The sequence below is a fragment of the Sceloporus occidentalis genome, unplaced genomic scaffold (genome assembly GCF_023333645.1).
Source record: "Sceloporus occidentalis isolate IW3139 unplaced genomic scaffold, rSceOcc1.0.p SCAF_29, whole genome shotgun sequence".
Classification (NCBI taxonomy): Eukaryota; Metazoa; Chordata; class Lepidosauria; order Squamata; family Phrynosomatidae; genus Sceloporus; species Sceloporus occidentalis.
In genome coordinates, this window is record NW_028317009.1 from 1,112,205 (window position 1) to 1,139,632 (window position 27,428).

At 39.8% G+C, this 27,428-nt stretch overlaps 1 protein-coding gene across 1 annotated transcript; it reads left to right on the forward strand.

Moving 5' to 3' along the window:
• Window positions 1-708: 708 nt before the first annotated feature.
• LOC149299098 (polycystin-1-like protein 2) lies at window positions 709-26,814 on the forward strand. Its single transcript, XM_089486586.1, is given in 43 exon segments — window positions 709-994; window positions 1,219-1,383; window positions 1,476-1,655; window positions 2,290-2,400; window positions 2,887-3,034; window positions 3,389-3,603; window positions 4,212-4,616; window positions 4,961-5,059; window positions 5,333-5,373; window positions 5,747-5,864; window positions 6,533-6,740; window positions 7,015-7,132; window positions 7,344-7,491; window positions 8,048-8,251; window positions 8,614-8,759; window positions 8,969-9,163; window positions 9,560-9,685; window positions 10,873-11,046; window positions 11,445-11,569; window positions 12,976-13,102; window positions 14,253-14,384; window positions 15,187-15,389; window positions 15,777-16,020; window positions 16,569-16,799; window positions 17,014-17,115; window positions 17,651-17,829; window positions 18,182-18,328; window positions 18,520-18,719; window positions 18,951-19,171; window positions 19,675-19,879; window positions 20,019-20,229; window positions 20,474-20,702; window positions 20,964-21,060; window positions 22,211-22,345; window positions 22,591-22,776; window positions 22,946-23,273; window positions 23,431-23,564; window positions 23,680-23,807; window positions 24,061-24,221; window positions 24,929-25,139; window positions 25,402-25,503; window positions 25,941-26,072; window positions 26,695-26,814. Coding segments are annotated over 43 exon segments (7,377 nt in total).
• Window positions 26,815-27,428: the final 614 nt, after the last annotated feature.

The following is a 27,428-nucleotide window of genomic DNA, read 5'->3' on the forward strand; positions in this document are numbered from 1 at the left end:
ATTCTGCAACACCAAGAAAAAAAAAACTAACCAGGGTGACATGTAATCATTCTTGACAGTAATCACAAGATATATATATATATACCTAAGAGCTGACTTTGGAAATAACTGAATGATTTGACTGAATATATAATGATTTTTAATATGATTTGCTAGGTGAGTATAATTTACAAGAATTGAACTGGGATGTAGAAGTTTGAACTGGGATGTAGAAATCTCAATAATAATACTATAAACCCTGCAGTAAAAAAACAAAGACCGGGTTAAATACCATTGGGTTGTATACTATTCACATTGTTTTTGTTTATCTAACTTATGATCTGTATACTAAAAAGAGCTATTCAGCCATCAGCACTGTGAATTAATTAAAGGCAGTGGGCAAGGAATGAGAGTAATTAGCTTTATCTTCATCTACCACCTGTAGGTGAAGAAGACCTGCACCCTTATCTTCTCAGCCCAGAACAATGATTATGTAAAGGAAAGCTTTACGATTGTTTCAAGCTGTTTTGCTACTGTCTCATAATTTTTATCCAGTGAGGTATTGTCCACTTTTGTCTTCCTAATAGCCTCTTTAAAAAAAGACAATGGTCCAGTGAAGCGTCACTTCTGCAATGAGACAAATGGTACAGAGAGTTAAGGACCACTGGTCCACAGGTATCATCTGAGAAGAGCATCCTGCAGATGGTACTGTAGGGGTCCGCTGTTAGGATGCGGCTCCTGGCTATTGCTCTGTGCTGTGTGGCTTCCATCCTTTATGGAGACTCCACATCTTGTTCAAAGTACCAGGTTTCTTTCGACCATTCATGTTATGAGTTTGTCAGACTTGAGCGCACCTTCCACAGCGCCCAGACGTGGTGTGAGAGAGGAGGGGGGCACCTGGTTTTTATTAATCAGCAAGAGACCCAGGATTTCTTGGAGAGACACTTGTCAGATGATACAGATTGGTGGATCGGTCTTGTTCGCAACTTGCAACTTACTAACAACTCGCATGAAGGTAAATATTTTGTTGTAAAAAGTCATTTTTCTCACTTAGGGTATAACTTTATTTTTATCACAAAAAAAATTAAGGTTAGGGGGTTCAGAAGGACAACGAGGGAGAGATGGAATGATGTACAAAACAGGGGACATTTGAACATTGTCATGTGTCTAGTAAAATAGCAGATTGTGTTAAATTAGTATTTTATTCTTAGATGTAAAAAATGCATTTTTCTTTCACAGCACCCATGATCTGGTTGGATACATCCAATGTAAATTACAGTTATTGGCGTACTAATGATTCCGTTGCTGATCATGGCAAGTGTGGCTATTTAATGAAAGATTATGATTACCGCTGGGGGGCGACTGTCAACTGCAGCCAGGAATTCTTCTTCATCTGTGAATTTGGTATGCCACCTTTTGTTTATACTCTATGAGAGCCCTACCTGCATCTTTCATCGGATTCTCTACAATGAATACTACTTTTATCTTCTCTTTAGAATCTGGACACACCATAGCATGTGATAATAATAATGCCACGGTGCAGTGTGGATCAGGGGAAGTGGTCCAGATTGGTGACAGCTTCTATGGCCGTAAGAGTCCGTTCTTCTGTACCCAGGAGTCTCCCAGAGAAACCACAAGTGGTTGTAGATGGACCAACATTAGAGAAGAAGTGGCAGGTAATACTTAAGCTTCTACGGTCTGACCCTTGCTTTAACGTGCTAGGTTTTTCTATAAATGATCTCCTGTCTTCAGGAAGGTATGTACGGGCATGTATGTGTAAGCATGTATGTGTAAGTGTGTGAGAGCGTGGGTGTAAGGTTAACATTGATAAAAATATATCTTTAGTGATACACAAGGTTTTCTCATCCTCAACCTTTTACCTGTCCTTACTGCTATAGTTTCCAAATAATATCTAGATCATCCTGTTTAGTGTCGATATTCCAGTTTGATCCTTGCTAAATATCTTATTATGGGGAAACCAAAATACTCATAAGCCCAGGTGTTTCTAAAACTGGCCCTTTGATTTTACAATATTATGAATGGGATCCTGAGAACTTGATGTTGTTGGTCCTCCTAGTATCACAGAGAAGGTCAGTGTGGTCTTCTAGATCTGCATCACAAGTGTTTTTGTAAGCTGAAAGCTACATAGAAAGACCAAATGTAACTAAAGCCAGTCTGATGATTTAGCAACCAGCTAGTTGTCCAGAGGCAGTGATATTTACAACAGTCCCAATGTACAGCACTTAACATGAAGATGTTCTCCTCTGTGTGGTGGACACCAGTAATTATACCATCCTTTATATCCTAAAGGTCAGTGTCATGGACTGCAAGCTTGTCAAGTTGCCACAGACTCCACAGTATTTGGAGAAACCTGTCTGAAATTTGGTAGTTACCTGTCTATTAACTACAGCTGTATGGAAGGTAGGTGAGTTCCTACTCAACCACACAACATGCGTAGATTCATCATCATCAATGTAATTGTGTGTTTTTCTCTTGCATCACCTATTATAAATGCTACATCAGCCTTTCTGTGAAAACACAGGCGGAATAAAATTATAATGTGCATCTTCCTCATATCGTATTGCTTATTTTCTATCATGTTTGAGGGTGATTATGGAATACTGAGAAAATGTGTATCATCGAAAAATGAAACGCACCCTCTACACGCACTATACTCTTCAGTAATAACTATGTGTATATATATATATATATATATATACATATATATATATTGTTCCCCTATGAATGAATCTTGAGAGCCCCCATTCCTTCTAGATTTTGCAGCAGAGTTTAAACTTTACATAAAAACTATTACAGATATACCTAATAAATTCCAAGAGACATTGAGCTGAAGTTTCCCTTTAAAAGCAGTATTACTTAGTGGCTTGTATCTTGTCTGGTGTCCAGGGTTGCAGCTTGATGTGGTAGACACCTGTCTGGTATCTGAAAACATAACGATGACTTTGAAATGGCTTCTAGAACCCTATACCGGGAACCTTTCCTGTATTATAAGCATGGGAGATGGCTATGCTATTGATCCTTATCAGCCTGACAAGTAAGTAACAAACCAGGGTAAAAGTTACAGTGAATGACAGAACCTACTGTATAATAATAATAATATTATTAATAATAATAATAAGAAGAAGAAGATTATAGTAATATGTTATAGCTTTGCACCTTCACACTTGGTTCAGCATTGGAGAGCACAAAAGAAGTAGAGTTCTAGCTGTTGTTGGAATACCACACCAAGTCATAAGCTGGCTGAGGGTATTCAGAGTTGTAATCAAGCAACATCTGCCAAGCCAAAGTTTGCATGACCCTGGAGCAATGTAGTAGAATTTACTTCTTGTAATATGACTAAAACTCCTTAATACCACATGTCCGCTGACTCTTTTTACAGCATATCCAGCAGCCTAACTCACAGTTTCTCAGCGCCTGGAGAATTTGCGGTGTTTGTTGAATGTTCAACCAGTGAATGGCACGTGACTGCTCAGAAGACCATACTGGTAGAGGAAAGCGGCTATAATCTAAATATTACTGGCTGTTACAGCAAATACGATACAACGGACATCTGTAGGTCGATATATGGAGAGACCCTGTGGATACAGGTGGAACTGAATACAGGTGAGAATAAAACGTCACATATACCTGTGGGTAAGAAACCATTTCTGAGAATGTATTGCGTTCGTTTGTGTTCACCCCCTCCTCTAGTTCTGTATAGACACGTTAGATATGTCAACATTATATGACAAACCCCCTGTGTTCAGCCTGCATGCTCAAGATGGGTTCAGGTTGTGATCACCCGTAACCATCCCCAACCATTTGTAAAGTGGGTTAAGGGGAAAATGTATCATGTGGGGGCTACACTACGGGCGATACATTCATCCTTCACCACAGTGGGATGGGAGATTTAATTTATTTGTGCTGAGATGTCCTGTTGCCTTTAACTTTTTACCCGTTATCTGCCCAGTCTCCAATTTCAAGAAACCCTTTTCATTACCCTACCCAAGCCATAGGATTTTCTTCCACTGTGTGGTGTCTGGTACAGTAAATGTTCTAGCATGAAGTAGAGAACCCTTCCCACCCTTACCAAAACCTGGTAGCTGAGTGGGAAAGAGATGTGAGTACCTACAGACTGTAGAAAAATGGATCCTGGGGAATTCTATCTGATTGTTTAAGAGTTACTTTAATGAACCAAACCTTTAAATATATATATATATTTTTAACTGTAGGCAACCACACCAACTATTCTTTAGTAGCAGGCAATATGACTTTGATAAACTTCAGAGGAAGTGCCGAGCATACCTCTCACAACCTGACAGTGGACACAGCTACCCAAACCTTGATAGGCCCTGGAGTTCACCGGCTACACATCATGGAGTCCAACATCAAAACAAAAGCTAAACTCAGCAACGCTATCACTGTCCATCTTATTGAGCCCGTGTCTGGATTACAGGCTCAGATATCCGACACCACGTTGGAAGCTGGAAAAGAACTCCCAATAAACGTCTCAGTTACTCGAGGTGCACCGGTTACATTGACAATTGAATTCCAAGGTTCTAATAAAACCTTCAGTCACACAAGAGAAAGTCCATTGGGTTTGCCAACCATGTACAACATTCCCGTTCAATCGGAAGGTTAGTTGTACTCTAAATCTACTGTATGTTTGATAATATCTTAGATTGCCCATACTTATGGTTTTGTTTCAGTTGCCCAAGAAATATTTCATTTGTAATTGACATCAGAAATACTTCTTTGATACTTTCCTATTGTTACATTCAGAGAGAGTTGTTAAAGGACGTGTTTATTCCTAAGACCATAATTATCCCTGATGAACACTCTTGATGAGGTATAACTTAGAGACGTGATGGAAAATTATAGAGTAAAACTCTGAGAAGATGCAGGATAAGATAATATCAATATTATAAAGTGTTTTCTTTCTGTTCACTTACTATACTTGGTGCTTTTCTGTTGTTATTAGGGACCTTTTTGATAGTCATAGCAGCAGGAAACGCTTTGTCTAACATGAGCCTGGACGTTGGGAACATTACCATAGTAAACAGCTCCACTCAACATAAAGGTAAACATTTGAAGATTATCAAGTAACATATATATAACACAGATTTATTTCAAGCTATTGGTCTCATTGATGAGAGATCTTATGGTTACCTTAACCATTTGCTTTTAACTGAGACGATGCGGCCATCCATGTCTTCTCTAGAGGAACAACACTTGGCTACATGCAGTAGTCTGAATAAACTATATGAGTGCAATTAGTTATTTTTTTGATCAGTAGCAACTGTTCGTCGGCCACGATAAGGTTCTTTCCTGACAGTTTTCTGTTCTTTTGCAGTAGAGCAGGATAAACTTGGACCACAGTCTGAAAAACACAGGGTGAGTACCATAGTCAAGGTGTATGAGATGGTCACGATGGAAAATGGTCCCCAGTCTCTTTGTCTTGTTACTTGTAGTTTTTAGCCAAAGAGGAGATGCTTGGGGGTTTTAGTACATTAAGTCTCACTTACTACAAGGAGCTACTATACTTTTGATGATTAATCAAAGAAAATATCCAGTGAAAATATACTGGCAAAGATATCAATACATTTAAAAATAGGTGCCAGCTAGTGACCTTGTCCATAACAAGCCATAAGGCCTTATAACAGTGTTTTATCATCATTTATTAAACGATCAAAATACAATGGTTAAGGTTTGTAAGAAGGCTCAGTTTAAGGGACAAGCTGGCGTTTCAGTGATCTCATTTCCTTAGAATTCTGTGAACGGGAAGCAGATGATACAGATTGAGCCCAGCAGACACGTGAATCCTTTTTCCAATGTTACCCTGCGCTGGTCAGACAGTACAAGCCATAATATCACCTGGACATGTGGTAGGTGTCATTTCATGTGGAAACACAAGCCTTTTCACTATAAATGTGTATAGCTTTGGTACATTGGTATATTCTCCCTGTCATCGCATGGAGCCTTCAGTCACTGAACCATAATAGTGAGCAGGAGAAGAGAAACCAACTATCGCTGCTTTCCTTTCTCTAGACCACCAGCTTCATCCAGATAAAAACAGTGATGGATTTTAGCCTAGGCAGACTAGCCTAAGGTGGCTGGTCGAAGGGACATCACCTGAGCCAGCCCATTAACGCTATGGAAGACTGCGCCAAGTTGGCATTGTTCCCTTCATCTTCCATGAAAAGTGGAGAGCCAGTATCTGACATCATATAACAATGCCTAGTAGTAAGAATAATGATGTAGAGGGATGTCCCATGTATGCATTGATAGTGACAAGTTTGTTGTTGCAAAAAAAAAAGGTTTAGATACTAACACAATAAAATCATGATATATCTTATACAAACCACCAGCTTGGCAATTTACAGTATCAGCTAGTAGGAGTAAACCCATACCGAGCTGATGGATTAGTGGCCACTTCTGGAAATTTTCACTTTTCAGACGTGGGAGTAAAAAATCACAGGGTTTTAATGTAAATAAAGTCCTAGTATTTAAGCCACTGTGGACAGTACATGATATGTTTGCTTTCTGTGCTCAGGAACATGCTGGCCTGGTTGGTTTGAATGCGTAGAGAAGAATATCATACCAACCAACTCCGATAATCTCCTAATTCCCACCAACTGTCTGCCTCCACCCAATTCTGCTTTTACTATCCGAGCACGCGTGGAACTCAGTGACGAAGACACGATTCGGGACGAGCAGTGCTTCTACCTGACAGCTAAACGTCAACTTCAACCTAAAATCAGGTTTGCTTAACTACACAAGCATTACTTTAGAGTGATTATGATAAAAGACATTAAATACTTATATATATATTTTTTTCCAGCTAATTACTAGCTTTATTATACCTCCTGAAGTATAAGTTGGCATAAAGTGTTCCTGAAGCCTGTAGAATACCTACAAGTCATGAAAAAAAATATCCTGACGCCTTCTGCATACATAATAATGCGGTCCATTTTTTGCCTAGGAAATGTCCAGATTTCCTTAATTAAAAATTAAACGCTAATATCGCTGTTTCAGCTGTAAAACAAACTGCGAGGAAATGAATGACAATGAGGATATGGTGTTCAATGCTGCGTGTGACAACTGCAAAGGGGTCTCGTACAGCTGGTACCTTGATACCAGCTTCCCTGCGAAGGTGAGATTCCTAAAACGGAAGCGACATAACCAAAATATACACCGTATTTAAATTTTTACAACACATGGGGACTGGATAAACGGCACAACAGCATCTTTACCTAATGGGCACAAAAAAGTGCAAGTGGGAATTTAAGAAGCATTACTTGCTTACAATGTATATTTTTTAACGGAATCATGTTCGTGAATCCCGTTTTTTGTATTTTTCGTAGAGTGTCCTGCTGCCGGGGGCCTGCCACTTGCGTGACTTCAGGCAGAACACTTGGTTGTTGCTACAAAGTAGCACTTCAATTCTTGTACTCAACAGCACCTTTCTGAAAGACCAGAAATCAGAAGTGGCCTTCAGAATAAAGCTGACGGGTAAGTATTTAAACCTTATATAGTATATAGTATATATATGCTGAAAAATATAAAAATTGAACAGTGGACCCAAGGGAAGTTCCATTCCAATTGTAAGCAAAGCTCTGCAGAATTCATCACAGGTGCCTCCCTTACACAGCACTCTAATCCTGTGTGATATAAGAGATGCCGGCTAAATGTAATTTGCCGGGACAATGACCGGGAACTGAACCAACTATGTGAGCCGGAGAAGAGGCACAAATCTCGCTGCTTTATTTTCTCCAGACCGCCATTTAGCAGCAGCTTCCACCAAATTTAAACAGTGATGTGTTCTTAACGACTAGCCCTAAGGTGGCAAGTCCAAGGGGGGCTAGGCCAGCATGCCGCTTTCCGTAAATCACAATTTCATAAATGTCATAAATGTCACAATGTCATAAATCACAATTATTGTGATTTGTCTTTTTATTTGCTTACAATGGTCTTTTTAAATTGTTGTAGACCCAGTTGATTCAATCTTGGCCATACATCCAGTGGTGTTTTAATGCACAGAATGACCATTTTTTGTGAACTGTTTCAGCCATGAACTCCCATGAGTATGGAGAAGACACCTTGGTCGTCAGCGCAGTGCCCCCACCAGAGATCCCAAGATGCTCCATACAGCCTGACGAGGGGTCCGTGCTGACCAGCTTCCAGATCTCCTGCCGTTCTCCATGTTCTTTTACAGATTCATGTACTAATGATAAACGCATCTCTCTCACCTACTGCATTTACCCAAAGCCAAGTACGTATCACTTCATTGTAATAACCGTGTTATCAAACAGCTTTGAAGCAGTGCTCAAGTACTTGCATACAGAATACATTACTCACCAGCTCCTGGGAAAGTGAGCTTGCAGAAGTTATTTCTGTGAGCCAAACCACAGTTAATCATTTGGAACTTGGAGTGATTCTAAAAGCTGTTTTGATGTATCATGACTTTATTTGGATTATAGATAAAAGTTATCTTAAACTACAACTGTTTTCCAAACAATCTCCCATTATTTTGTGGTTCATCTAAAATAGTGTCAGTGGCATTTGTTTTGTTGAAGAGCAGTGGAAGGTTATTAACAGTCATGAACACTTATGGGTTATTTTTGTTTGCTCTAGAATCATTGCTGTATTGTGGCCCCGGCCCAGAATTCCCATCAGTTTATCTGCCACTGGGTGAGGAAAAAAGTGACTTTATTCTAAATGTTACGGTAACCGTCAGTAATAACTTTGGACGTTCCGTCAACACAACAATCAAAGCTAAGGTAAGCATTTCCACGTCCCCTTCATCAAGCCCTTCGTCACATATTGGCCCTTTGGTAGGATGTCCATGCTAGATATTGGTCCTGATGACCTCTTCTGATTTTATCCATCATCTCCTAGTATTTATAACCTCTTCCCCATAATTATTTTGGCTGATTGTTGTAAACCAAGACATTGTAACCTCTCGTTGTTTTTTTATGCTCTTTTCCAGATCAAATATGATGAGACAGATCTAGATAACCAAATCCTGACATCTTTTGTGTCCGCGAAGACTAATAACATTTTGAAAGGGGAAAACGGAGGTTCCTCGCTGATCCGGCTGTACAAGTCAGTAACTTCTGTACTGAATCAGGATTTTCCAGGAAACAAACAGAATCTTTCCTGGCAAAAAGAAAACAGAAAAGAGGTTTGACTCGTACCCTTTGACCCTTTACATGCTCCAACAGCTCCAAATTATAATAAGCTCTAACATTGCTAGTATTCAAGTTATAACAATATATGTTCTTGAAAAGTAAAGGTAATGCATTTTTCACCTGCCCAATACTGCCTTTAGGTACTAGAGTGTTTAAAAAAGGTTCGGCGTCATTCATATTTTTCGGAGAATTGCCATGTGACACAAAAGCAGGCATTCACACCTTGTTGCCATAGAAATGAAGAGTTTTCCTTTAAGGAAATAATATGTATTAGAAAAAAGTAGTGTTATGTCATTGGAGCATCTAGTATTAGAAGGGTTTCCCCTGTTATTGTCGGGGATGGCTTTCATTGCTTATTCTCATTCCCTGTGTCATTCTTCCCTCAACAGTTACGAGAAGTGATGCTAACAGCTCTTTCTGATGTAAATGTCACATCCATGCAGACTGCTCTTGAGATCTCAGAGGTGCTGAAAGACCTTACGTGGAGGAGCCAAGAGCTCTCCACCTCAGCGCAGGTGAGACGCGTCCACATAATAATCACTTGAGTTACATGGCATATGCCGCTGCATATCTCATCTCACGAAGCTGATGGACTCCTCAAGTGTTTTTCAAAAAGGATTGCACTTCCGATTCTAACGAGAACAGAATTATAGCGAGTCCCATTTAATTCAAGATGATCGTTGGCAACACATTGATTGACACGATCTTAAATTTGACTTTTCATTTCTGTTGTTGCTTTGATTTTCCTGATGTTTGCAACTATGCTGCTTCCAAATTATACCACTTACCAAGGTGACTTGGCCAGGCTTGCTACGTATTTATACTGATGCAGCGGTATGGGCACTGGAGCAGCATATGGAGTGAGTACGGCCCGATGGTCAGTCCAGACCTGATCTTGGCCCCAGCCACTCTCTTCATGTTCATCGGTCTTGATAAACAGATAGTCGTATCGCTTTCTTTTACCAGGATGAATCCTTTCCTGGCTGTGATGTCCATGCCATTAGTGAAGCATTCTGCTGGAAAGGCTAGAACGATCTTATCTGCCAGACCGAAGGGGTGCACCGTAGGGGTGTCAGTTTACTCAATAAAATGAGTTTAAAAATGGCAATTTCTTAAATGCTTCCTACAAATGCCATAAATAATGCACAGCTGTCACATACTATACATACATATGTAAGCATTGCTGCAATACCAAGCAGAGGTCAGACTGCGTTCCTTGTTTATCAGCGATAACCTTAAAGAAACCACGAGAGTGCGGCCAAACTAAAAATGCCAAAATAAATTGTGGACGTCTTCTTAAAATAAAAACAGGAATTATAAAGAGGAATGGATTATTCAGCAGCATCAATAAAGAGAAAGGATTTTGTGGGATTTTGGCATCAGTTTCATTGGGAAGCAGGGAAGGCCATAAGTATTTCAGAAGAGCCCCAGCTGCCATGGCTAAAATCGTTGGCAGATTAACAGTGAGTGGGATGCGGAAACGAGATCTTTGATGACCCCATATATATAAAGCATAGCCCCTTGCACCTTCAAGTCCACAACTGAACATTTGGCAGCTCCTATGACAAAAATAGACCATTCAACATATTCAACACTGCATTACTTAATCAGATTCTGCAAGTCCTTCTGTCTGTATTATCACATGTGATATATGCACCCCCTGGTGTTATAACCATGCATTATATGTTTTTTACTCCCCAAGGTGGAAGCCAGCGCTGCTCTGGAAGATGTCAGTGGGTCTTTACTTACCATTAGAGGTGAATCAGACCAGACAAGGGCAGAGGCAGCTGGCTATCTGTTTAATGCCGTGAGCAATGTGTTAGAGGCTACGGTCAGTAATGGAAGCAGTCTCGCCCTTGGCACCGGCAGCATGCAGGTAACGCTGTGTACTACATGTCTGCATACACTGGAAGAAAGTCTGTGTTTAAGAGGGAGTCATGTATTTTTGAATAAGTGTCATTTGATGTGTACGTAAACATTTCTGACAGCGCTTACCGGTATCGTTTAGCAGCTAAATACTATTAAGAACCGGTACTTCCAGCAACGTTTAAGTGCAATATGGTTCGTCCCTGGGCTCTAACAGATCGATGTTCTTGAGAAGCCGTATTTCAGGTCCCCAGTGACTCTGGCCAGCTCCATGCAAACTTTCGCTGCACCGGATAAGTTTGCTGCGTTACATGATGCCCTGGTCTCGGCGATTTCGAGTTTAGTTATCTTTAACAGGTTCATTGTAATCATAAACAATGTAATCAATGTAATCAATTCCTTCTGCAGAGTTCCCTGTCCCTCCATCTATTAAGTACGGTGGATAATCTCCAGAGTGCTCTACTGATTGGTAAACTGCCAGATAATGAGCCAGTGATCCTAGCGGCACCGTCGGCTACCATGTATATTAACAGGTGGGTGCAAAAACAAGACTCCTCTAGAAAAAAGCACAGGAGACAAATTAAGAGTGCTACAGTATTAAGAATGAAAAGGGTGAATAGAAATATATTTGGGACTACAAAAAGTGTTGGGATATTTTTTTTAATGTTATAGGCTATCGAGTTCACAGTCTCAATTGTGCTTTATATGGAGAGATTTGTTATTCTAGCTATCTTGGCCATGAACCCATTCAAATATGGTGTGATGCACAAACGCAAATAATACACCAGTGGGGTAATTTTTGGCATTATTAATGGTGTCTTTAAGTGTACACCATCAGCAAATGTGGTCGTAACCTATTGACCTGCGTACAGCAAGTTTAATGTTACAGGTCTACAAAAATCTGTAGCCTCCAGATGACAAATGAATAATGGTACTCAAAAGACGAGTGCCAAGGGAGTAAAAAACACATAGCATAAGGGTTTAGCCTCCCCTTGTCGTTCAGTTGCCTTAACGTAAGCAAACACCCAAGACATCAGTCGTGTATATTAAATATATTTCAAGGACTCCTTTAGAAGGCAGAGAAGACCAATTCTTGCACAGAAAGGGTAAAACGGCACTGAATCATCAGCATTACTCAACACGATGTGAGTCATTTTCTAGTACAAAGAGATCATTTCTATTACTCAGTATGTCAGATTACTGCGTGCAGCCAGTAATCACATCCGCAACAGAGACAGCCTGCTTACTTTCAATAATCGTTAGCGCTGAGTGGGATGATGGGTTGGTTGGAATAGACTTTAATATCATCGGCCTGGTGCGTTCTCAGAAGCTGTGACTTCAGTCCCCACCTTTGTGCCGAAACAAAGTTTTAGTTGGAATTTCATAAAGAGGCGCACTCGTCTATATTAATCCTACTAATTATACTATGAAGCCATTGTTGGAGTTTGTGAAATTGTTTTCCCAAGTGTCTTGTACTGTAGATGTGTAAACCAGAACTCGACTTCTTCTCGGATGGTCCTACTGGTCCAACCAGTGATGCGGTCCCAATTATTTTAGTTGAGGTTACATCTAAAAGGCATACGTTATTGTGTCAGTGCAGAATTTATACCCTGAACCGGATCCTTTCTGGTTCCCTTTATGGGTTTTAGGAAAGTGCATTGAACATGGATGGATAGTTTGCAGTGAGTGGATTATCTACCAGAACTAGACTGCTTTATTAATGGGCCACTTGGCTTGACTTGACCCCTAGATGAATGTTACCTGCCTTTCCCATCCACTAAGCGAATTAAGGAGTTCTCTCTGTAGTCCTATAATTAGGAATCACGCTAATTAAATTCTGGCTGAACTACACATCCTTTATTAAGAACACACTTTCCCCATCGTGTGAGAAAGTAAGCGGAGTATTAACAATGCGGTGTTATTCTGCCGTATCTCACAGGGTACAGACTGACCAAGTGAAGAGGACCTCTGTGAATATCCCCGATTCCAACACAGCTGCCTTCACCCTGCCCTCCCTGTCTGCCCTGCCGCTTTCTACAGAGAGTGACGATGCCATAGATCTGAGGGTAAGTCCGTGATCGCTAATAATGCCCATAGACAATTAGTACTTACTAACAATCCACCTGGGGACAGAACTCAATGAATGTCCGTGATATGAAGACCAGAGCAAGTGGACATGGAGGCATTTGAAATGTTTGCTATTTCTATTAGTGTGCATGAGTGTACCCAATGTTCCAAACTAGAATACCATAAGCCCAAAGGGAGATGTACAGGTTAGCAGAACAAAGGCTATCTCAATTATACTCATATACTGATTCTTAATACATGATAGTTTAGCAGTAGAAGCTGTATAAGGCATTTATAGAGTGTCCATACGGTGTGACAGTGACTAAAACGTCACATTTTATCCCAATGCATGCACACACTCAAAGGAAAACATCAAAAATGTGCATTTTCCAAAACGTTCTGTATCTGCGCAATATTAAAGCCAACCTGTTATTTAAATATGTCTGCCTTGGGACCCGTAAGAAATGAATGGAGTAGAATGGAGTAGAACTGTAATTGCTTTGTGGTTTCCAAAGCTCCAAGGCTTTCGTTGTGGATATATAATTATCTGTCACCATCTAGTGGCAGTTTGCAATAAACTTTAATCCCTAAAAAAAATAACATTTAGATTTTATGTTATGGGCTATTACTGGCAGGGGAGCTATAATTTTAAGGGGCAGTAAACGAGAAAATATAGATAGTATGCTAGTAGAAATGGTTTGTATCTATAGCAGCTGAGGAATTATAGATTGTGTGATCTCCCAAAAAGCGCCCCCCCCCACAGCCTTTGCTTATACATTGTGGGCTGCAGAATGATGCCAAACACTAGGCAATGACATCATAACCAGTCACTTCCTGCCTGTTGTTTTTTTGGACATCCTCTGAACCCGCCAATGGTGACAGCTGAACCCCATCAGGCCTTAGTGACCAGGACCCCCACATACACACACCCGTGGCCCCATGCCCTAGGCAGTCACCTAGGGCTCTGGCCCCACTTTGCTTCTTAAATGTTCTTTAAGGTGCGCATTCATTTTATGTGAATCTTACTAGAGCCAGTTGAGGGCACATTTTCATTTGATTCCCTTTCTGTGGGTTGGGGCGAGCTTTTGTCTTCTTACCCTGAATCGTATTGTGTGTGCGATTCATCCTGAGCTGAGTTATCTGTTACAGATGGTGAGTTTCGCTGTGAATCCTTTCTCCTCGGATTGCGCGTTTGACGTCAGCGGGTCTGTAGGAGGATTAAGGCTTACCAGCACTAATGGATCTGTCATACCTGTTATTGACCTCACAGAATACATCGAGGTGAGCAATTCTGTTTCATTAGCTTTTGTTGCCCGTGGGCGCCAAAGGAAGAATGAAAACACGACTGTGAATGATTCCTACTTTCGCCTACATGCCAAATGAAAGCAGAGCTGAAGCATGAGTTTAAATCTTAGATTCCATGGGCTTGATCACTTTGTTACTTCAACTACTGACTCTTCTGATCCATATCAGCTGTTAATATTCAATAGACGTTGTGGGAATTAGACAGTTGTTCAACCATATGGGTCCCACCAGGATACTTACATTCATAACAAAGAACCTTGATGTGATGACGGGGTATTGCCTGTATCTCTTCCAGATTATAGAGGAGTGTTTCTACCCACATGACACTATTTTATTATATGGTTCTAGTTTTCTATATGAGCATCATATGATTATTTAATGTCATTATGTCAAATGTATGCAGCGTGAGAACCCATCCTGCCATGTGTGTTGCATTTTTAAAGACATACCAAAGGAATAATGAAGTGTCTTTGGTTTAAATGAAACCATTCCTATTATGAGTATAATGGGTCCCAGGTTCACTACTCATGATCCTTAATGCCACCCTGTAAATTGCATAAAGCTGATTAATCCACCCAAGTTTTTCCATCTTTATTTTACTTTGTCATGCACTACTATGGACGTTAGAAATAGGTATAGAACATGAATGTGGGATAATATTTACCATATATATATATATATATATTTTGAGATTATTCTGGGTTTTTGAAGTTTTGCTTGGTGGCACAGCATTCTCCGCCAGGCTCTCTAACTCTGTTTTGTTTGACTTTGGCCACAGATAATATTACCCAGGTTTTCCCCGGATGAAGAAGAGAAAAGCATCATTAATTTGAGAAACTTCACAGCCCTCCTAATAAATGTAACTTCTGCCAGCGTTCCTCTGGTGATTCATCTCGAACCCAGTGAGGAAATACCACTGATTCTGTACTTGGGTTATGAATATCATCCTAATGACACAAACTATGACATCACTACTCGTCTGCCTACTGGAACACACTTTGGAGGTGAGATTGAATGGATCGTGCCAAGCAGTAACAGTAATATGTAAAACAGACACTGAATGTTCCTATAAGACTTTTTTATATCTTAAAATAGATAAACAGAAACAAAGTGATGATACGTTTCTCATTTAGTCCTTCAGTAATATTCCATGTGCTTTTTCCAAGGAATGATCAGGAAATTATCAAAGAACATGTTCTGGTGCACAGTTTATTTATTTTTTTACCTAGGTTATATTAAATGCCTGGTAACATCATCCTCACTGCTATGATGTTATACAGTATGGAGGCTGCACTAGTTGGGAAGATCAGATATTTCCCTTATAACTGACCCATTGATCAGTGGCACACAGGGAGACCATTTGCTTAGACTGGACTATGTTGCCTAGTATTGACAGTAACAAGGTTATCCTGTTCCAGATAATATTTATTCGTGGGTTATAAACCCGGAGGAGTTATTTTTAAGTGAAGGAACATATTACCTGATGGTTGGAGCTGACCTGGAAGACGACGCTTCTAGGAAAAGCAACATAACCATATCTATTACCTCCTTTACTACCCAGTGTGTGTTCTGGGATGAAACTAATGGGGAATGGAATACCACAGGATGCAAGGTAAGTGTCTGTATCCATAAGGTGCATACTGCTGATGTTTATTGTACAAATTAACTTCTTATTATTCTTATTATTGGCTTCATAAAAGTCTGGGCAGAAAGGACATGTCTTCATCAGGTCTGCAGATTTCTGTTTGCAGGCCTGCCCCACCACATAGGCGGCTGACTGCTGGTAGGCAAAGTGGTCCCTGTGCTTGAGAATAAGTTGCGAGAACTGGGTGATTTGAAATAGGGCTCAGAACAAAGACATAGTTTGTCTGGGGACTGGTCCTCTTCACTGTGACATAGAACCCAACACCAGTAGTAAAACAGCTTCAGCCAACCAGATTATATCACCGCTTAAACTCTTTCAGTGCTATAGAGTTTAGCAGCAACAGCAAACAACCCCACCACGAAACCGGGACTGGGGAACATGGGCATCACAAGCCCTTCATTAGGAACATGATTAAATGCTGGGGAGGTTACAACTAAAAACAAAAAACCTTTGTACTAAAATACAAAGTCAAATCCTGGAATTCCTTCTAAATATTTAATATTTATATATTTCAGGTGGGCCCCAAAACCAGCCCTAAAAGCACGCAGTGTCTCTGTAGCCACCTCACCTTCTTTGGAAGCTCTTTCATAGTGATGCCCAACGCTGTTGATGTTAGTAGAACAGTTGAGCTTTTTGCTACCTTTGTGGATAATCCTGTAGTGGTGACCACGGTCGGATGTATCGCTGTGCTTTACGTGTTGGTGATGATTTGGGCCAGGAGGAAAGATATCCAGGATTGCGCTAAGGTGAGTAAAGTGATCAATGAGTGCACTACTACATTTGTACAAATCAAAACAGTTTAAATAACTCGCCAGCATACATGGTTCTTTGGATCAGTAACCAAAATAAAAGGTAGTGGCCAGTGAGGCCACAAATTTACCTTTACTGCCGTGTACAATAGTTAATAGCTCATCTGTGAGCTGACACATGCAGACTAAGTCATGTTTACCTTTCATTCAGGTGAAGGTCATTGCACTGGAAGATAACGACCCATTTGCACAGTACCGTTACCTCGTCACCGTTTTTACCGGTCATCGCAGAGGAGCCGCAACCACTTCCAAAGTACACAACGAGAGGGTCCACAGATGTGACTGTGTGACCAGTTGTAACCTAATAAATAAGCCCCGACTGCTTAATGGTTATTGACAGTAAAAGCTATGTGAATTCAGTTCCAACACACTTGAGGGAGAGGGGTAGTTCTGGAATAAGTGGTGGGATTCTTGCCTTACAATAGACTGGTTAGTCAAGATGGACCATGATAATGCAAAGTAAAAGCCAGTCAAGGTGCATGCATCACCTTCTCACATGCCCACCTCATTACAAGCATCTATTTTGGGGGGCTTTGTTTAGCACATTTAGCTTAGTGCGGCCATCAGGTCGGACAGTCTTGTTGCATGAGTATGTGGAATACAATTATTCTATCACAGGCTGCACATGTGCACCCACCAGATGAGGCCTGTGGCCATGTAAATGACCACCAATAGGTTGTGTATATTTTATACTGAGTAAAGATAATGCCTTTAGAGACAAAGCTGATAGGATGTATCAATGTTAGGTGCCACATTACCTCACTCCTAATGGAGTTCCCTACTTGCAGGTGACTATCACCCTCTATGGCTCTGAAGGGCAGAGTGAGCCTCACCATCTTTGTGACCCAGATGGACCTGCGTTTGAACGTGGTGGGGCTGATGTTTTCTTGATCACAACGATTTTGCCGCTTGGAGACATAGTGAGCATCAGGCTTTGGCACAACAACTCTGGAAGCAAGCCGTCATGGTAAGAAAGCAGACAACAGAGAATATGGGTTTGAAGGAAGGTGGCTCAATGTTCCTTTAGAAGGCCGTGTTGTCGAATCCCAACTCATGAAGAATGCAGATATACTCTTGCTCTAAAATATAAAACTAAAGTTTTGGATACAATAAATGTGGGATAATTGTGGAATTCGGAGTATGTTCACATATCTACTGTATATGTATATTGCCTTCTGCAAGTAAAACCCTGTAAAAGGGTACAAAACACTCTCCAGTGTCAATCTGTTGGGCTGATTTATTATATATTAATTTATTTTGAACAATAAGTGGCATCCTTTCCCATTCTTGCTCTCATTCCTGATATCTGTTTCTTACAGGTATGTCAACAGAGTGCTGGTTCATGACTTGGAGCTAGACAAGAAATGGTATTTCCTCTGCAGCTCATGGCTGTCCATTGATGTTGGAGACTGTGTGCTGGATAAAGTGTTCAGTGTTGCCACAGAAGAAGACATGAAACAATTCAGGTAATGCTATGCCCTTGTGGAAGCTAAGAAATTCTGAAGATGGCCCACGATTGATAACACTGCTATGGGTTTTTAGGGTTTTTGTTGTATTTTGATGGAACCAATACTTGTGATGTTTTACTGGGTAATCTAGACATGGTATTATCCCAACTGCATGTTTTCCAAACAGTCTTATCTTTCTTTTTTTCTAGCAATTTGTTTTTTATGAAGACTTCCAAAGGATTCCGGGATGGACACATCTGGTACTCGGTGTTTAGCCGATCTCCCAGAAGCCCTTTCACCAGAGTACAACGGGTGTCATGCTGCTTCTCACTTCTTCTTTGTACCATGCTGACCAGTATAATGTTCTGGGGGGTGCCAACTGACCCAGCCGAGCAGAAGATGGACTTAGGTAAAAAAATTTTCGTGTAGCTTGTAATTATGTTGTTTGCAGGAGAACACTAATGTTCAGAGTTTGGTCCTGCCATAAAAAATAATATAATATTATTGTTTGATGTTTTGTCCGTGCCTTTTGTTGTAGTTTTCATTTACAAGTTCACTAAACCAAGCACCTCCTGCCCAGCCCTTGGCATGGCCAACAAACCTTTACACATGCATAACAGACAATGCATCTTTTCTCCAGGCAAGATAGAGTTCACTTGGCAAGAGGTGATGATTGGATTTGAAAGCTCCCTCCTTATGTTCCCCATCAATCTGCTGATTGTTCAGATCTTCAGAAATGTTCGACCAAGGAAAACCAAGGATTCTACAGAGAAGAAAGACAGAGAATCTTTGCCAACAGCCGCTAGCAAGTCTTCACCAGATATTTCAATGTTCTCTCTTACAACAGAGTCCATAATGAAGGTATGAGAATAATTGGATGGATGCTAGCAAGTTCAACGAGCAAATCTTTCAATGAACATACGGTATATTTGGTTTTGTTTCACAAAACAATTCTTACGTATGAGAAAAATAATGTTTTGTGAGTCGGCCGCCATGAAGCAAGAGAATTGAAATTCACTGTGTTGCAATTTTTTTATGATGCTAACAAGGTCAATGAATTGGTAGCTCACTCATATAAGCATTGGGGTAATGCATTAAAAAGCATTCTGGTGCAAAGTTAAAAAAAATGTTTTCACAATAGCAACCAATGGAATGATTGAGTAAGCAGAAACATTTAATCAGTTGCTATGGTGATAAAACCACTTTTTAAATCATACAAGACCTTTGAATGAACTGGTGCCACATAACGTCCTTTTTTTCTCTATTTGTTGATTGTTGACCTGTACTAAATACAATATTTTTGCATTATAATCAACCTCGTGTGGCTACAACAAACTTTAATGCATCCATTTTATTATGCGTAGGATATCCGGAGAATTGCCAATTTCCTTTATAAATCGCAGAAGACTGCCTCATCTCATGTGGATTTGGGAAAGTCCAATGACATAAACAAACTCTTAACATTGGTAGAGGACATTATTGTCATGCAGAACCAGCAAGGCTTTTATGAAGACAGCAAGAAGAGAGAGCGTTCTCTTATACTCAGCCTGGGCTCAATGAACCTCCAGGGTAGATTGTTGACCTACTTTTTTATTTTATTTACATTTTTGATTTAACACATTTTAAGTGAACTGGGGAGGCTTAGCATATAAACAATAATATTTAGTTATTTCGATTTGCTTTATTAAGCATTCTCTATCTCTTTCAGATGAAACCAGGAGTCCAACCCCAGATAAGGTTCCTCGTGATCAGAACCGTTTTCTGTACCAACAGATCCAGCATGTGGAGAAGAAGCTCAATTTCTTGGGACCTCATCAGTTCCCAAACCCTCAAAGTTACAGGCAGGCTGTTAACCAAGTGCAACACGTGAAAGGGATCCTGGAGCATCGCCTCTTTTCTTCCTCCTCTGCCAGTGAAGTGTGAGATACCATGAGTTATTTCCATACTATGCATATCGAGTGACCAAAAAAAAGGGTCTAAATGAAAACAAGTCATGACAGATGAAATAAAGACTATGCATCTTCAAGAATTCTTGAAGCTCCCAATACAGGAGCTACAATATTTTAATATTAGTATACACATAATTCTGACTAACATAACAAAACTAAACTGTGGTAACTGGTAAACTCACAAGGACTAATAAAATATCTCTGTGTCTTGTAGATGTTCATCCATGGGTAGTCTCTCTGAAGACGGGAAGAAGAACACATCCAAAGGGCTTCCCTGGTGGTTTGTCTTCATCGGCTGGTTTCTGGTGATCTCCACCAGTGGTGTATCTGGGTTCTTCACCATGTTATACGGATTGCACTACGGAAAGGAGAGTTCCATTAAGTGGCTGATCTCAATGGCAATCTCGTTCTTTGAGAGTCTCTTCATTACTCAGCCTTTAAAGGTAACTGTGTTCAAAAGTGACCATCATTTTTGCTAGCTGTAAATTAGACTAATACCACCTAACTAAAATATTCTATGGGTGGCTCCCACCCTTAGATAGTACTGTTGTATAAACAAGATGTGGTGAAGCCTAAAATGTCCCATAAGTTCAATTTCAGTTCAATGAGTATCTATTGTCTTTATGACACCTGAAAACTAAAAATAATTGAAGAACTACAAGTATATAATCACCTTACCTTTTACCTGCGTTGATTTTTTTTAGGTGCTGGGGTTTGCAGCATTTTTTGCTCTTGTTCTAAGGAAAGTAGAACCTGAGGATGAAGAAGAGACCACGCTCAACGGAGATCTGTCTGCGCCAGGTATCTGCATTCTACATCAATTCTGATCAAACCTGCAAGATGTGTTTTTCCTCAGTCAAACCCCTTACCGAATAATAGATACTTTCCAAACATCGTTGGGTGCATTCTATCTGACATGTTGTCAATCAACCTGGCCAATACATTATCAGAACTTTACAACTTGTAAGCGTGGAGTCCTCTAAAAACCAATGGTTTCCCCTTTCAAATGACCTCATGTTGACCACATGCAGTCCTTATCTGCTCTGAAACATTATATTTCTATATTTTAAAGAGATAATTGATTTCTAACTTTTGCTGTAATATATTTTCCCGTGCAGGAATGGAAAGCATGTTTCTGAAGATTGGAAAAAAAAAACTAATACAAATATTAATATAATTATATAAATATAGCAACTATAAATACTGCATGATTTTTGTAATGTTATACCAGATATGTCTAACAGACCAATCCTGTCATCTTCAGATTGTCTACTTGATATCTAACTAAATGGGAATTATATATAAAGAGCGATTTAGAGTCTAAGTAGTAAAAGTGGTGCAGTCATCATAGCAATTAAATGAATGTTTGTGCTTCTTGTCCCACTTTACATCAGGTTTCTTCTTCATGCATAACCCTCATTGTGTAGTTCACAATAAGGATATCTAATAAATCATTGAAGACCCAGCAATTTTAGCATTGTTGAGGATGGGGAAAACTTGTTACTCTTTACTTTGGAAAACCATCTTGTAAAAATGTCCATAATAACAAACTGTTTACTAGAGAGAACTAAACCCCAGCTTTTATAGATATTTTTAACAGAGGACCATTATACACAACCACAAAATTTACAGTAGGGTCAAAGGTTGTGCGGTGACAAAAAAAAAAAATGTCTTGCTATATATAATGTTAAATATTTGCAAGAATACAGCTGTATACCGTATCACTCATCTGCGAAGACCAAAAGTTCAACGCACAGCTTCTCTATGTATCCGTATGCCAAAGGTCTAAAACAGAATTGGAGCCATACTAAACCTTACAGATCTTAAGGACATTATTGGCCACCAAACATCCACCCTTTAATTAGACATTAATGGCCCTCAAAGCCCTGAATAGATAATGTGGTGTTACAGAGATTGGGATCCTATAAGTCTTTTGTCTCATTTCTCTCAGGTGATCTCGGCCCCTTCCTTGAGTCTCGAAGAGACAGTGACGTCTATCAGCCTCCACCTCCTACTGACGTATCCAGGATGAAGATCAATTATATCAAGGAACAAAAAGTGTTTGCATTAATTCGTGAAATACTTGGTAATTTATCATCAACTATAGAATGGGAGAACAAGTGAATATATATATATTATATAAAATCACTTTTAGGTATAAACAGAGTATGTGTAGGTTTTAGAAAATGTTTAATAAACCAAGTTGAAGAAGGTATATGAACTGGCTTAGATCTATGTAGGTCCTGGGCACAAATATTACATTGGAATGGGCTGTTATGGATCTCTGAATGGTACATGCAATAAAAATATGTCTTATGATTTGTTTCGCAGCCTATCTTGGGTTCCTATGGATGCTGCTGTTAGTTGCTTATGGGCAGAGAGACCCAAATTCTTACTACCTCAATAAGCACATTGAGAGCAGCTTTACCAGCGGGCTTGACGATGTTTGCAGCTACCAAAGTTTCTTTACGTGGGCGAACACAACTTTAATCAACAAGTTGTTTGGAAGCTACCCAGGTAAGACAGATCTCCATAAAATATGCCCCAATCTTTCCATTGTTCGGTTCTACAAGAAGTCAGGTTCTTCTGCGTTACCCATTTCAGGAACAACTGAATGAGACGGAGAGAAATCGTTTTCTACAATTCTGCTTCATGTATGGGTGTTTTTCTTTCTGTTTTGATGTAGGCTTTGTAACAGATGGTAACTCCAAGCTGGTTGGCAGTGCAAGACTGCGTCAGGTCAGGGTGAGGCGAGATTCCTGCCCCATAGCCCATGTACTGCAGGGTACAATAGAAAGCTGTCGGAGCCCATACTCCCTAGATGCAGAAGATATGGGCAACTATGAGGAGCGGTGGAATGTCTCTGCCTTCGCAAACATAACGGACGCAAGCTCAGCGTGGAACTATCAGAACCAGTCCAAACTTAGGGGTCATCCAACCTGGGGAAAGCTGGCGACATACAGAGGAGGCGGCTATGTTGCACATTTGGGTAGCGATCGGAATACTGCATCCAGGTATTATCCTCTAAAACATCCAAGAGGCCTCCAGCAACAATCATAACACTCACCTTTGAGTTTTTCCCACAGCTACATTGAATTTCATTCTTTTTGGAATGGTTTAAGTGTCTAGCACTAGATTAACCATTGTAACCATGTAACCCTTGCTTTTCAGTGTTCTGCAGAATCTCTTCAACAATGTATGGCTGGACACGTACACCAGAGCCGTGTTTGTAGAATTCACAATCTATAATGCCAATGTGAATCTGTTTTGTATAGTGAAGCTGGTATTTGAAACCAATGCACTAGGTAAGAATACATTGACTGATATCTGTTCTAATTAAAAACACGCTTGGAATAGCTAATGGTTACATGTACAAGTCCTATAATTTTCTGTGTGTCTTATCTCCGTCTTACTTTACAGGGGCCTTCTTCACTTACCCTGATCTCCAGAGCATCCGTCTTTATCCTTTCACCGACGGGTTGCATATTTTTGTTGTCGCCGCAGAAGTCATTTACTTTCTGTTTGTTATTTACTATATGGTTGTACAGGTAAGATGAGAGCCTTTATGAGGATTTCCTGCTGGCAGGATTCATAAGTCCTACGTTGGCCATCTTAGTGCCTTTTCCCATTGCTTGCTCCTCGATTCTGAAAGGTCCACCTGTGCTCTTAAAAGCACAGAATTATCCCTGAGCACGCTTTGGAAAAGGCTTCATCGTAGATGATTCTTAGAGTAATAATCGGAACACCGTTTGTTATTTTGATACTATAGTGTAATTATTGATCTGTTTGATCCGTATACAGGGGAAACTCATGAAGATGCTGAAATGGGGTTACTTCCAGAGCAAATGGAACTTGCTGGAATTGGCAATAATCATCATGAGCTGGAGTGCCTTCTCAATCTTCGTGAAAAGGACAATCCTCGGCTCAAGAGACATCACCTATTACCAGGAGCACAAACATGAGTAATTAACATACATGTAATTTCACGTGTCTGTGAAACTTGGGACATGACACAGATATAAACAATAATAATTTTTAACACTTTGAGTGTCTTTGAAGGCTTCTGGTCCCTTAAAGGTTGAAAGGCACCACTTAAAACCAAGTTTAGGTAACAGTTCCATCATTACAGGGTGAGATACAAAGTTCATAAACAACACGGCCATCCCAAAACACCTACTACCTCCTGGAACAATACGCAGCCCTGAAATAAAAATGATTCATGTTAACTTTTTACACTCATCGGGTAATATTGCATAATGGCAATGTGATCACCCGTTTCATGTAGGAAGATGCAACACTGTGTTCAACTACAAAGAGAATAACAATATTGTATCGGCTCGAGAGTGACTGTTACTTTAAATCCTGTAACATTTCCCAGTGTTACACTCTTCAAAACGGCCATCCAATATAATATATATGAAGAGATGAAAAATGTGATCTAAGTTCCAAAACTTAAAAACATGTTCTTCAAGTTTTCATTTCACAAAGCAGATCATTTGTAAGGGCCCAGCCTGTATGAAGAATGTTGTTTTAGAAAATAGCCGTTTTGTAACTATATATATATATATATATATATCTATGCTGTATATATATATATATATATATCTATGCTGTATATATATATATATATATATATATATATATATTCTCATTCTTTTGTTTTCTGAAGGTTTGTAAGTTTTAATGAAACTGCAATGGCGGACGCAGCTCTGGGCTATCTGATTGCCTTTTTGGTACTTTTATCAACCGTTAAGTTGTGGTACCTGCTAAGATTGAATCCTAAGCTGAACATGATCACAGCGACGTTGCGCAGAGCTTGGGGGGACATTTCTGGATTCATCACTGTCATCATCATCATGTTTCTTGCCTACTCCATTGCGGTGAGTTGCCCCAATGTCTTTTCTCTTCCCTCTCTCGCTAATTGCTTTGAATGACATGAGATGCATTAGGTTTTTTAGTGGGACAGTATGCATTTAAAATGATATTAATTTAAAGTATTGCTTTTATATTATAAAACCATTATGAACCAACCTTCTTATTGATGTGTGAGCGTTCGATAGTTGTATTAATATTCCTTAATGTCCTCATGTCCTATGACCTTGACCCTGCTCCGGGGTGACTGTATGTCCCTTCTAATTGTAGTGTAACTTGATATTTGGATGGAAGCTTCATTCCTACAAAACTCTTTTTGACTCAGCAACGACCATGGTCAGCCTACAGCTGGGGATCTTCAACTATGAAGAGGTACTTTCTTCCAAAGTTGGATGCCGTACACGGAGGGGCAGAATATTGCGGGAATGTTGATGCCTTGGTTACATGCAAGCCAGATCTAACTTATTAATAAGTTAAACTCAGCAATTAACTATGTAGTAATGTTCTTTAAATGTCCTTTGAGGTTTTCTCGGTTGGTAAGCTCCAGTAGAGCTCCCACTGAAGCTTACCAACCCAGAAAACCTCAAAAGACATTTAAAGAACATAACTACATAGTTATGGGACATCTTGAGGAAATTGACAAACGCTAGATAAATGGGGCATTTACTAATCCCTCCAATTTCCAGCATTAGGGGTTTCTTTTGAGTTTTAGCCTAGCCAAACAGATGTTTATAAGACAAAGATGCAGCTCTTTTGTGAATGATTTTTATTACCAGTAATGTGCCATCTTTTGTTTGTTCTTTTCTTAGGTTCTGGATTACAATCCTGTTTTGGGCTCCTTCCTAGTTGGATCATGCATCATCTTCATGACGTTCGTCGTACTGAATCTCTTCATTTCGGTTATTCTGGTTGCATTTAGTCAAGAACAAAAGTATCACCAGGTACCAAAACAGGCTCCATAACTCATTACACCACATGAGGAGCATATGGTTGGAACAGAGCCAACATCACACATTTAAAATTGGGTGTAAAGGGAGATTCACGGGTTCCCCTGCTCTCCTTCTCCATCCTTTGAGTACTGCAATACTCAACCACAATAAATAACCTTAATACTCTAGTATGAGGGGAAGGGCTAAGAACACTTGTCCAAGGCTGGACACATCCCAGAAGCAAAGTAGCTATGGCGTCTAGAATTTGGAATGGTTGGGGGCTTAATATGTGAGATATTTAACACAGATCTGTATAGATCTCCTTATTTCTGGGACCTTAACATTTAAGATGCCCCAAAATCTGTGTGTATGGATTCTACATCACCAGCGACCAGTAGAATCCATAACTCTTTTTCATGAACCCATACACTATTATATTATTATATCATAATATATTCTGGATGCTGTTTATTATTATTTTTATTATATTACTGCTTTTATTATTGATTTTGTATTCACCTAAATAATTGTTCAACTTATAAAACCATATTATACAAACCTATCTCCTGGATGCTTTTCACAATGTATTTTGTTTATGAGTAACGGTTAACGGCATTCTTTGATTTTTTTCTAGGCTTCCGAAGAGGAGGAAATTGTAGACCTCATGCTGATGAAGATCTGCAGCTTTCTTGGACTGAAACATAATAAAGAGGAAAGTGTTTCCAAAGTCTCTTCCAGTATCCGGGGCAACTAAAGAATTCTTAAGCAAATATAATTTATGGTATTTTTCTAGTTACAGATGTCACGTAGTTGTAACATACGGTCAAATGTGCTGTATATTAGCATCACTTTTCAGCAAAGGAATAAATTGTTAATAAGGCAGCAAGTATATTTATTAAATACATGTGGAAATGCTCATTTATTTATTGTACCTAATAAATTATGCATCTAACCAAGCTTGGATTTATTTGTAAAAGAATCAAGGAAGGGCTGGAGATGGGGTCAAGGTGCAGATTCCCTCTCCGTTTGGGGTTACATAGTTAATAAGTTGAATAAGATGGTAGGAGCTTGTAATGTCCACCTATCCAAGATATTTTGTGTCATGCAACAAGTGGAAAAACCGCAAAGGGTTCTCTGTGTGTCAAAAGGGTACAAAGAGTGACTCTTGGCCGTGAAGGACATTAACGCGCAGGTGCACATTCTCACCCCTGGACAGCTTCAGTGCTTCCTTGTAGAAGAGTTCCAGGAGGTCTAATGAGACCCCCACAAACATGCGTACGGATCACAACCATCAAATTCAGTGCAGAGGGTGACGGTACTCTATTCACCAGGCAAATCCATTTAGAATGAAAAATAATGTATATGAAA